The 13151-nt window shown below is 31.7% G+C and overlaps 1 protein-coding gene across 1 annotated transcript; it reads right to left on the bottom strand.

Moving 5' to 3' along the window:
* Positions 1–1239: 1239 nt before the first annotated feature.
* Positions 1240–10338, bottom strand: LOC143076062 (matrilin-1-like). Its single transcript, XM_076251693.1, has 9 exons — positions 10202–10338; positions 8839–8854; positions 6947–7594; positions 6132–6176; positions 5460–5477; positions 4465–4899; positions 3334–3471; positions 1756–1807; positions 1240–1376 (listed from the first exon to the last, which is right to left on the bottom strand). The coding sequence occupies exons 1-8, from the start codon at positions 10232–10234 to the stop codon at positions 1779–1781; spliced, it is 1362 nt and encodes a 453-aa protein (XP_076107808.1). The 5' UTR covers positions 10235–10338; the 3' UTR covers positions 1240–1376; positions 1756–1778.
* Positions 10339–13151: the final 2813 nt, after the last annotated feature.

The following is a 13151-nucleotide window of genomic DNA, read 5'->3' as shown; positions in this document are numbered from 1 at the left end:
CCCGGCATTTCTACTTGTGTGTTAAACTTTGTATTTACACAGCAAGGAAAGCAGGAAAAATTTGATAGTATACGTCTTTCTAATTTAAAGATACTGTTCTGTTACACTATTAAAATGGTAGCAATATCTGAAATTGCGTCCATACGGTTTTCTATACTAGTAATTATTTACTTCAACTTTATTTGAACTTTGATGGATAGTAAGTTGTTGTCTGATTGGCTATCAAACAACACCTCCTTATTTTTTAAACAGAGAATAACTATTGACGACTACTAATTGACAGGATTAAAGATATCAAGTCATATTATGCATAAAGAATGCATATTAGAGCTAAACCCTGCCCTGAAGTTTCGACAGTGATATGTAACATGTTGATGTTGTGAAATATCAGGTAGAGAGTCACAATATGAAGGGTTCATTTTTTTCGAGTGAGCACATTCAAAAGTGAAGGGAGGAACATGACGTAAACTTAGTGTCCACACTGCTGACGAACCATCGGAGGCCGCCATTGCTTGTATCCCTAGCCTCCGCGTTTTAGATTTTTAATGGCCGCGGCGTGAATAAAAAGTATAAAAGTGAGGCAAAAGATACAAAATTAAGGCACATTCTAAATCACAAGTCGAAAATAAACTGACAACTTCTTGCCTAAAAAGTAAAAAGATAGTGCAAAAAGTTACAATGTTAAAAAGTAAAGACTGAGCAACACGAACCCCATCAAAATCTATAGAGGTGATCTCAGATGTTCCGGTAGGGTAAGCATATTATCTTCGACATGTGGTACCAGCCATGTTGCTCATGCCGCATGGAAGTAAAAATCCGGTAATAAGTCTAATTAATTTAACTGGTAGTTCATATTCGGTAAAGGGGACGGGATTGTAGTCTTGACACTTAGCAAATATCCGCTATCATCTGTGAAAAGGACAATGATTCGATTACGGTCAACCAACTCGTGATGGTGTCCGTTTTTACGAAGGGATGATTTCAACGTCATCACTTACAACTCTTGGTTTATATCTTGCAGTAGCAACCCTCTAACAAGAAAATCATGATAGGAAAAACAAGTTCTGTAATGTCATATCAGCATGGATCGATTTTGCGAGGATTTGCATTTTTTTTTAAATTTGACCCAAAAATGTGGTACAGGGAGATAAACACCGAAACTATACGTTCTCATGTGAACACCATACATTTTTTTTTGTGCAAACAATTGTCAAATATTTAAATGATTCAAATAACAAGTTTCAATGCTGATGTTTAATACATACATGTATATACAAAAAATGAAATAATAGACGTAAAAACTGTACAATGTTCATTAAATCCTGCTACTGGTTCATCCGTTCTGTCGTTTCTATATCTCTGAGTATTAATGTCTACTGCAAATATAAAATATCAAAATATCAATAATTTAAAATATTTGTTTTTTATTGTTTGACCTATGCTGGAGTTATCTAAATTTGAAATTCACGTCAAAATGTATTAAAAATCTTAATGTTAAAGCCAAATAGTAAACATGCGGTAGAATTTTCTAAACAGCAACATTCTATTCATAATATTTGAATATTTATTTATTTAAAAAAAAAAACCTGTATTTGTCTTTTTTTTTTTTTAAATTACACAACTTTATGAAAAAACAATCATTAAATGAAAAACAACTAGCAATATTGTGAAATATTTCAATTGAAAAATTAATGTAATATAAGGATTTATACGTATCAATAAATTATGCTTGCCAAATGAACAATACAAACTTACAGGGGTGTTCATATCCATGTCTTTTAAGGCTTTTTAATTTCTACTGAGGCACCTGTAATACGCGAAAAATTATCATATAAAAACATAATAAAGCTTATATATATGTATAAATATGAATGTTTAATCAGTATTCGTTTCAAACCTAAAAGATTAATCTTGATTTTTACTATCATTTTCAGTAATAAAGAATACACGTATGTTAAACGACATGCAGTCCTAAATTTTTGGTAAAATATGTCAAGAAAACAGCATTTATTCAAGTTGTTTATCTATTTTGATCAGTGCTGTCATGATTCGAATAATGTAACAGGGACGCTTGAAGCGGTATATTAGTTCTAAAGAAACAAATAATAAGATGACATCACTATGACTATAACAACCACTTTATTAGTTTATCAATAATTAAGAACTACTCATTTAAGAGTGCATCAAATTTCAAATCGTATATGAATTTTACTTTCACGAAAAATGTAAAACAGAGCTGTATTTTTTTAGAGTGTGCCCAAGAACGTACTTTGACCTATGGTGGTTGACTTTTACAAATTGTGGCTTAGATAGAGAATTGACCCATTGGCACGCATACCACATCTTCTTATATTTATTTACGATCACCTTTGGCACATATTGAAATACCGTTCGTACACGAGTTTGATCGATGGCATCTGGTGTACACATATTTCAGTGTTTGTCATTTGTTGATGTGGTTCATAATTGTTTCTCGTTTTATATATATATATATATATATCAAACCGTTGGTTTTCATGTTTGAATGGTTTTACACTAGTCATTTTATGGTCCTTTATAGCTTGCTGTTCAGTGTGAGTCAAGGCTCCGTGTTGAAAACCGTGCTTTTACCTATAATGGTTTACTTTTACAAATTATGCCTTGGATAGAGAGTTGTCTAATTGACACTCATACCACATCTTCATATATCTGTATATGCATAAAACGTATATAATGAACATAACAACAAAGTCTATCTTATAATGGTCAAAATCTTGTTACAAACAGACGGTGGAGGGTCTACGGAGGATGCGCACTTTAACGAGTGCACACATATTACTGTATCTAGTTCATAGCGATTCACTCTCAAGTAGATCTTACGCGGTAAACAAGTGCGTACTTATACTACAGTACCTAGATCATGGCGATTCACTCTCAAGCTTCATTCTTTAATAGTCGATTGTAGATTCAGAGTTTGAAGAAACAAGAGATTGAAGCAGAGCTGATCGAGGCAAAATATGTCATATATAACGTTATTCTTACAATTGAGGGGACACGTACAGCCTCTACGTCCCTGGTATATGCCACTGATAGTCATTATATTATACTAATGTTTTGTTTATTTGCTTTACTTGAGACCGATTCACACTCATTGTACACCGGTTTGTTTGTTTTCTTATACTAGTACTTTATTTTATTCTATGAATCTAAGGGATATTTCATAACATTTTTAAGCTATCCTCGTCTCATGGGTTTTCGTACTGTTAAGAATGCATTGTGATGTCACAATTTTCATTGAAAAAGCATGCATAATACGAATTTATATGACGTACGTAAAAATACGATGATACTTACTTATACCCTGGGCACATATCCTCGTCACCAAAGACTCTCGAATGGCTTGCAGTCCATTTGGACTTTCTACTTCAAAAACATTGGCTGGGTTGTTAGCAATACGAGCCAATTCAGCAGGGTCTCTATAAGGTCCGACTCCTACATAAAAGATTTATTATTATTATTAGTAGTAGTAGTAGTCTTATTATCCCTTATTCGATGGTGTCCCTTTTTCATTTTAACATAGATTGTAAGTAACTTTAACTTGTTATTTATTTTGACTGTTAAGTCTATTTTATCAATTGCAGATACTGTTGACATACAGTACATAAGCATGATACATTTTAATTTAATAATATATTTTCCACATATAGGTTTTCGCAAACCTAGGTTTAAGATTGGTTTTAAAATGATTTTGTAACCTCAATGCTCTTCAACTTTGTACTTATTTGGCTTCATACGTATTTTGATATGAGCGTCAATGATGAAGACGAAACGGGCGTCTGGCGTACTAAATTATAACCCTGATACCTTTGATAACTATTAACACCACTGGGTCGATGCCACTGCTAGTTGACGTTTTGTCCCCGAGGGTATCACCAGCCCAGTAGTCAATAAAACACCGAAGTGACATGAATATCAATAAAGTGGTCATTTTTATAAATTTCCTGTTTACACAATTTTGAATTTTTCGAAAAAAAAACTAAGGAATTTTTTATCCCAGACATAGATTACCTTAGCCGTATTTGGCACAACTTTTTGGAATTTTGGATCCTCTATGCTCTTCAACTTTGTACTAGTTTGGCTTTTTAAATATTTTGATATGAGCGTCACTGATGAGGGTTATGTAGACGCGTCTTGCGTACTAAATTATAATCCTGGTACATTTGATAACTATCATCTCTTGATAAAATTATTTCTCATTTTAAGTCATGGTAAAATAAACAATGTTTGGTTTTCACGTTTAAATGGTTTTACACTAGTAATTTGTGTGGCCCTTTATCATGTTTATAGCGTGCTGTTCGGTGTGAGCAAAGTATAATGGTTTACTTTTATAAATGTGACTTGGATGGAGAGTTGTCTCATTGGCTCTCATACCACATCTTCTTATATCTATTGGTAGGAACATTTTTAAAACGTATATCTAATTACCTATGGCAAATAACAAGTAGTTCAGAGAGTGAAGCTTTGCCAGCTCTTTCTTTGTTTCATAAGGATTTGTAGAGACACCATCTGTAATGATTACAGCGATTTGTGGAACATCATCTCTAGAACCATATGCTTTATTTAGTCCTTCTGTCCTCAACATTCTTAATGCCTTATCTAAGTAGGTATTGCCTCCTTTCCACTTTATCCTTGAAACGGCTGATGCTGCTTCTTGCTTGTCAGTATAGTCTGTTAAATGAAATTGCATCTCGGGTTTGTCGCTAAATTTAAGAGCTCCAACTTGTGTTTCTGATGGCGATACTTGAAGATAATCGATTACACCAGTTACAAAGTGTAACGTCTTGTTGAAGTTTGCTTCTGTTTTTATGCTTGAAGATTGGTCAAGTACAAAGAAAATGTCTGCCAACAGTTCCTTGCAGTCTAAAATAAATTACAGAAACAAAATTACGAACGAAAGCATATACTTATCATGACTATACTGTTTTATGTATCTTGAATGAACATTCTGGTAATATGTAGACCACATCAGTTCTTTTAATGTTGGCTTTCATCTTAATTCTTGTAATATATGTTTCTGTTTCCTTTGTGTTTAATGTTTTAGCTTTTCTTTTCTATATTAACAGTAGCATAGACGTATAAACTTACATCTGTGGCAGTTGCTGCTACCCATCAAAAATATAACAATGAGAATTTTACATAAGATTTTGCATGTTGACTTGGCTTTTTTTTCTATTAAAGATTTTTCAAGTTATTATACCCGCCAGTGCTTTCAATACAACATATTTATATATAAACTCATCATAGATACCAGGACTAAATTTAGTATGATATATGATTGTCCTCGTGTTGTATGCCTTGTAAAGAATCCGGTGTAGCTGTAAGTAGAGGTAAAACATGACAACGACTCTTGTATCAATTATTATTAACAATCATTTACATTTCAAGTATGACGTCACTACAAAATAACATAAGGTACTTACCTTCGGTTTTTTGTTTGGCTACAACGATAATGAGAGAACATTACTATATTTATAGTGTTGCCAAACACATTTAAATATGGTAAAACTATTATTTCAAAACTTTTTTTTCATTGTAAAATTCTCTTTTCCTATGACATTTACAATGACTTAGTGGTATGTTCTGCTCAATGTTGAACACTGATCGGTGTCATGTTGTTATGGTTGTCCTGTCATGAGGTCTCTGTTTGGTAGAAAGTTTACCTTTTTTTCAAATTTAAATATTGAATATTGAAATTCTAATCGGTAAAGAATATGTAAAACATCCTACGATTCTGGTTATTAGATTAACATTTCAGATAGCCAATGGACATCGTCTGTCACTTGGTAAGACTACATTGAACTTTCGTGTATTTGTTAGATAAAAAAATACTGTTCTAATTCTACTTTGAACACTTCATGCAAAAAATTCTACCCTCAGTGAACAATTTGACATTTCTTACATAAACAGTTTTCGTCCTTGGCCATTTTTAGAGAAAAAAAGTTTGGTAAAAATAAGTTCATCTGTTCTGCTCGATTATATGCGGTAATCGCAGAAGCATCAGGGACAAACACATTCAAGGATCGGATTTAAATCAAATTTTATTTTTTTTTGCCTTCAATATCGGAGTCAAGTTTTTCACAAGTTAAACTTACGTGTTGTTGTAGGTGCGGGTGTTGGTGCTGGTGTAGTCTCTATTTCTGGAATATAAAAAGCAAAGCATTCCTAAGAAAAAAGAAAATCTGATTTTATGAAGTTACAAAAAAATGTTCTCAAGTATCACTCCACCAAGAAGAAAAAAAAAATTATTGTGAATCATATTTTGAAATCAGGTGCATTTCTTTTGGTACTTTGTTAAGAATGCAGTGGTATATCGAAATGCCTTAGAAGAAAACATATGGGATACGAAATTTTGTAAAAGATTCCGCAATATACACTGACGGTTAAATGGACAGAACTTTGATATTACTTTTTCCTTTATTTAGTTACGTAGCTCAAGAGAAAAAAGTAACATCACAAAAATACTGTACCCCGAGAAAAATTCTAAACGGAAAGTCCTTATGATGCGTACAATGATAATTGATAGAGACATTTATAAGTTTTGTCTAAGGCCAAAAAACAAAATATATGTCTGTTTAAGGTTACATGTAATTTTAATTTCATCACACGAGTCGCAAATTTCCTTAAAACAGCTATAATATTCACGATTATGAACATCTGGATGTAACAGGCAACACTATCTTCACTTTTGACACAAGTACAGTTTATTTTTCACTTTACGACGGAAATAAAATGGCTTAAGGTCTGCCTGGTGGCTATTTTATTTCGCGATTGTCTAATTCATTTGATGTTGTTTAACAATTAATAATCTGATTCTTACTTATTCACGTTATTTTATTACTCGCGACAGTCGCGAAAAATATCGACCGCATACATAAGTCGTTTTACATTATATATATTATATACTTACCAACACATGCACGTTTTAGCAACATCTGCTTTACTTCATCTGAATTTAATTCATTGAAACCTGACACTTGGATGGTAAATCTTTGATCTGGATCACTGGATATTCCATTGAGTTCGTTGACATCAACCCCCCTTCCAACTCCAATGGCAAATATAAAAGCTCCTCTTTCTTTAATTTTAGCTGCTTCATTTTGGGTCTTTTGTTTTCCCTGGCTTCCAGTTAACCTATCATAACTGCCAGGATTTGTAGCTCCGTCTGTCAAGACAACAACAACATCTACTACATCAGGTCGTTCCCCATTACCAGGCGCAAACAGTGTTTGGTGTGTGTGTTCTAAAGCAAGATATGTCCTAGTTGCGTCACCCATGGAATGCTTAATACCATTGATGGCACCAAGCACATCAGTCTTGGTTGTGTAATCGTTAAATCCAAATTGAGGAAACAGGTGATTACTGAAAGATACCGCAGCAACTCTAGTCTCGTCTGAACCAACATCAAGAAAGTCGACGATGTCATTTACAAATTGTATTTGTTTTTCGAAATCGTTTCTTGAAATACTTCTGGAGGAGTCAATAACAAAAGCAAGATCAATCCGGGTCTTACAATATGGCGCCCGCTTGTACCTGCCGGATGCCATTCCATTTGAAACTGTGAATAAAAAATCATGACAAAAATATAGATTAAACAGCTGTAAACATAACAGAACAGCCACATTCCTTACGTTTAGCTTGGAATTGCTTGAGTTATGAACTTTTAAGGTGGTACCTAACACTTTAACTAAATTCAATTTGGCTCGTTTAATTTTCTTAATATTTTGACAAATTATTTACTTTGACCCTTTGACAAAAATATAAAGATTTCAAAAAATTTGAACCAACCGTTTAATCAGGAATATTACACTGGTTATATAGCAGTTTGACAAACACTAATTTTGATCATTGAGAAGCTTAATATTCCCTTAACAACACAACGCAATTAAAACGTTTAGCTGATTTTACAGAGTTATCTCCCTGTAGTGTTAGGTACCACCTTAAATTGGAAATAAAGAAATGAATGAGACAAAGGTTCAAGCTTCCATCATCAAAGGTGTTCGTAAGACAAAGGTTCAAGCTCCCATCATCAAAGTTGTTCGTAAGACAAAGGTTCAAGCTTCCATCATCAAAGTTGTTCGTAAGAATGTTTTAGGTAGTAGCCTCTTGCTGTCATTTTCAGTTTCTTTCTCCTTAGATGTTAAAGTATTCATACCTCATTAGTTTTAAAATGTTTGGTGCGATTCATCCTGGTGAAAGCAAATCCACCAAGGCTTATAAATTATAAATTATAAAGTGTAATCTTTATCTTGTAATTACACAGGGTTTCATCAGCTAACAGTCAGGGCTTTGATACTGACATTACTTATAACACAAAAATTTGTAAGTGTTATTTTCACTAATAAGAAAAAACTATCATTTAAATTACGGTAATACCAAAGCAATGCATCCTACGCGTACACACAAATTAACAATTACACAATGTATGTCACTTGAAATTGGCAATAGAAAACAAGATAAACTATTTAAACTTCCATACATAATTTGATGTTATATTTCAAACCGATGAAATAAAGTATAAGCAGAGACATTTGTACACCTATATATGTCTATGGTATCAGTAACGAAAATGTAAATACCATACTTAGTATCAGTTGTGATGTCTATTAATCAAATCTAATCGTTATAAAGAACATTCTAAAAAATTATTTAAAGAAACCCCAACAAAAAACAAACCAGCTTTAAAATCTGTTGCGTTCGAAGCAATTACTCAAAAAAATTACCATTAATGAGTATACTAGTTATAGGCTTAGAAAAAGAGACAAACTCATATATACACAATAATTGTATGTTTGTACTCACCGCTGATAAAGAGGACCTAGAATACAATTAAACAAATTAAATTAAAGTTCCCTATTAAATAAAGCATTGTTCATTTTGTATCTTTATAGGAAATTCAATTTAGATTAACAAGCAGATTACAAAAAGTAAAATCACAAAAATACTGAACTCTGATTAACGTCTACTTAACAGAAACCAAACAACATATTTTATAGAAATTGGGCATTCCTTGAATTTCTTTCTTGATATTTCTTAGAATGGATCCAATATATGACGACAAGGATATACATTCAATTAGTTATCATTACTAACATACAATAGAAAAAATCAATATACAAATCTATATGCATATACTAATGAATCCAAAATCTACCGATTTTTGTTTCTTTGGTAAATGCACAGTAGACCATACTGACACAGTGTGTCATGGTGGTTGTTTCCGTGTCATCTCGTACTCAATTATAACTTGGAGGTTCCTTTACCAAATCGTACTTGTTTTCTTGTTTGAATTGGTTTACACTAGATATGTTGGAGCCCGTTATAACTTATTGTTTGCCGTAAGTCTCCGTATTATGGTTCACTTTTTACACATTGTGACTTTGCTTGAGAGTTGTCTCATCGGTACTCATACCACATCTTCTTATTTTCATATGACTACCTAATACTAATCATTAAGATCAAAGAAAACCATAAAATAAAGACAACAGTAGCATACCACTGTTACAAAGTCATAAATCGATTGAAACAAATATACACACTTATCACCTTATACTTTAAACGCGTCTTACGTCTACAGAAGATAATTGACGCCCAAATAGGAATATCTGGAATGCCAAAATCTAGTTCGAAGTTCAAGAGCATTGAAAACCAGCACTTTCCAATATAATTATAAAAAAATTACTTTGTATACTGTAAACCACCTATTTTTCTAGCAAGTAGAATAATGTCGGGAATACAAAAATGTAAAATTTAGATTTTTCCTTACTAAACTACATCAAGTAAATTTGAGAATAGAGAAATTAAATCGTTGCGAAATGAACTAGAAAAGAGCCTAAACGCAAAATGATTTATACGTCGATTTTTTTTATTATTAATATTCATTTTCAACATCTGATCAACCAAAATTAGCTGCATTAGATTTGAATAAAAATAAAAAGAAATATCTAACAGTATTTCGAAAAGAAAATGTTGACAAAGAAAAAACTTCACTGCACATTAAAAATAAAGAAAATATTAAAAATTAAATAATTAATGTTTAAATTTCTTATTTTTGTATGCCATCCCATAAAATAAATTTGGATACTTCGTTTAAAAAACATATAAATATATATATACGTAAAATTGCATCGAATTGACACTAGACAACTCATATACATATACTTACAAATGAAAGCAGCACAAAATGTAGAACATCCATGTTTAACAGAATCGTTGTAAATGTTGCTTTGTACGCTATGAAACACCTCTTTTATATCATATCTTTTACCGCAATTAAAAGTAATTTCCCGCTCATTTGCATAAAACCAATAAAATCTAGTTGATATTTAGTGATAACATAGTTAAGTTAGTAGTCAGCCGTTTATGCGATATATAACACCCAATACACCAATTATTTTAGAAACATATATGAAACAACGACATAATCACATAATTGCTTTTGTTTAAAAAAGCGGAAAAGTTAGTAACAATAATGATGCTAAAATATAATAATGATATAGTAGTATTCGTTCAAGCTGGTAGTTGTCTTGTATTAATGTTAGGTATAGCTATAAAGTTAATACTATTCCGATAGTAAAGTTCAAATCGTTTTAAATGCAAGAAGGGAGCCAAACCGAACGACCTTTTTAGCTCAACAAGAACTTTTGTAACTTAAATTGACTTTTCCTGATTAAAAAAAAAAAAGTTCTTAACCTGAAGGTGGATCGGGACTATTCGACTGCGCATAATTTCACGCATGAATTACAATGCACACGAAAAGTATGTGTCGTAAATTCGATATTTTTGTTAAAAATATTTTGATTGATTAGAAATGTTTAATTATTGTAGTTATGTCACTAAAATAATATCATCGTTATTATGTGTATCTGTAAACGGCTGAAAATGACATTTCACCCATTTCACCAATTTCCCGCCAGAGTTTTGAGGCAATTTCCTTATCGGTGACCTATGTTTTTTTATTTGCTTATTCTTTGAAGCTATATTTCAGCTTGTTATATTACAGTTTGGACCAAGTCTCATACAACTTCTCTTGATATTCCGATAAAAAAAAATATGTCAACACCTCTATTTTTCATATTTTTTCATTGAAAAATGGTCCTTTTAACATACCTGTTTAAAAGTAAAATTTTGAGCTTAAATGGTCCGTGACCTCCTATTTTTTTCGACCAATTTGATTCATTTTCTGTAAGGAATAAACTAACAAAAAATACAACACTTCAGATAGAAACTTCAAATAGGCCCGAGCCACCTTAACATTTCAGATAACTATAATAGGAAGAACATCCGAGATCACCTTCGTGTTTTGTAGGGTATGTGATTCTCAGTCTTTGGTTTCTCTGTTGTGTTTTGTGTTCTATTGTTTGTTTGACTTTTCCTTTCAGCTATAGGTCGTCATTATGCATATGAATGTAGAACATATGAGACGTATTTTCATTGACATATATGCAATGGTCTGTGTGAGCCTTGAAAAGTTTATCTCAGATTGAGACAAATATATATATACCCGGCAACTATTCACACATGTGATATTATGCATGTTATAGTCATACGTAAAAAATCATATAGAATATACCTCTATGTTAATGTTTTCCTTTAATGTAATGAATAACATATAAAAATCATAAGAAAGAGATTACAGTGGTTTCTTCTGCAGCATAATAATACTAAGAAAACAAAAACAATATGGTCTGTATCAAAATTTGTACATTTAACGCACAATGTTTTTTTTAAAGATATGATAATTATTGGAATATGATATTCAGCTCTCAATTTTGACAAATGAAAGCATTAGCCTTTATAAATATCTCTGATTCGGTCCACCATCATTTTAGATAGATTAATCTTTCATATTTGTATAATTACTAAACAATGATAACTGAATGACTAATTGTTTATTTGTCAGAGTTGGTCTTTTGGGTAAATTGTTAAAAAAAAACGAACAATTACATTGTTTTTTTCTATCTCTATTAGACAGCTATGTAGTTTATAACATTCTGTAGTGAAACACTTAACTTATCATAATAAGTAAGATTACAATTGTCTACGCATGTCGCGCGTTCCGATTATAAAAGACTCATTAGTGACTATCGAATCAAAAACAATTTCAAAAACAAAGAGCGATGTTTTAGAAACATTTTGCTAAATATAACCTAAACAATATTCTGGTGGATAGAACAATTATTCTTAAAATTTCGAAAAGGTAAAAAAATATAGTTTAATTTATAAATATTACCACATGAATATTAATTCATGTCAACACAGATGCACAGAAACGCAAAATATAGAAGGGAAGTCTTGCACCATGTATAAAGTGAACCCGACAATCATATAATTTGTATCATAAGATGTAGGTTTTGCACTCACTTCATAAATACCTACACAATTACATATTTGATTGATTGGTTTTACCCTTCAAATTTTGAAACGCTTAAATGTTAATCACTGCCATTGATATTTATTTAATTGATATATAAATAAATTTGGTTTTTTACTGTCTTCTGTTGGTTAAAATTATTAGTTTTATTAAGTTCTTTGAGCTTTATTTTTGATAGCAATTTATTTATAATGAATGGCAATAATTCATTTTGATTTTATGATCCATAAATTATTGGACTCTTCACATTTTACATAATTCGCTTCGCGGATTATTCAATGTGAAGAGTCAAAAATAAGTTTTATGGTTCATTAAATTCAAAATAGATAATAACCATTCATTAAATGAATGCACTTTAGCTGAAAAGACTACAGAACACAACTCGAAGTCATTTGACTGTATATGCTGCTTTCCCTGAATATCATGCTTTGCGATGCTATAATCTTAGTGTGTACGCTACATCGAATCAATCAAGGCGATTATGCTTTTAAAGACAATCAGAAATCAGCTTGCAATCGAAACGCCTTTAATACCGGATTGCCTATAACACACCCTCGACTCGATTATGCTTATAAAGATGTGTGAAGGGAAAATATGGACATTTTCAAGTAATAAATGATTAATTCGTCGGGCTTGAAGTCCATTCATAATTTGTTTTTGATTGGTTTTAAAGATTTTAAAGACAACCTTTCAGTTGCCATATTAACGCAATTTAGCTTTATTTGGTAACACGTTTGTTCCT

This window comes from Mytilus galloprovincialis, chromosome 5 (assembly GCF_965363235.1).
Source record: "Mytilus galloprovincialis chromosome 5, xbMytGall1.hap1.1, whole genome shotgun sequence".
Lineage (NCBI taxonomy): Eukaryota > Metazoa > Mollusca > Bivalvia > Mytilida > Mytilidae > Mytilus > Mytilus galloprovincialis.
Note: the sequence above shows the minus strand (reverse complement) of the source record. Positions and strands in the feature narration are given on the sequence as shown.

Coding starts and splice junctions, on each gene's coding strand:
- LOC143076062 (XM_076251693.1), bottom strand. CDS start 10,234: ATGGATGTTCTACATTTTGTGCTGCTTTCATTT. Junction 3,472..4,464: donor CTACTTGTTATTTGCCATAG/GTAATTAGATAT, acceptor TCTTTTATGTAG/GAGTCGGACCTTATAGAGAC. Junction 1,808..3,333: donor GATATGTGCCCAGGGTATAA/GTAAGTATCATC, acceptor CGCGTATTACAG/GTGCCTCAGTAGAAATTAAA.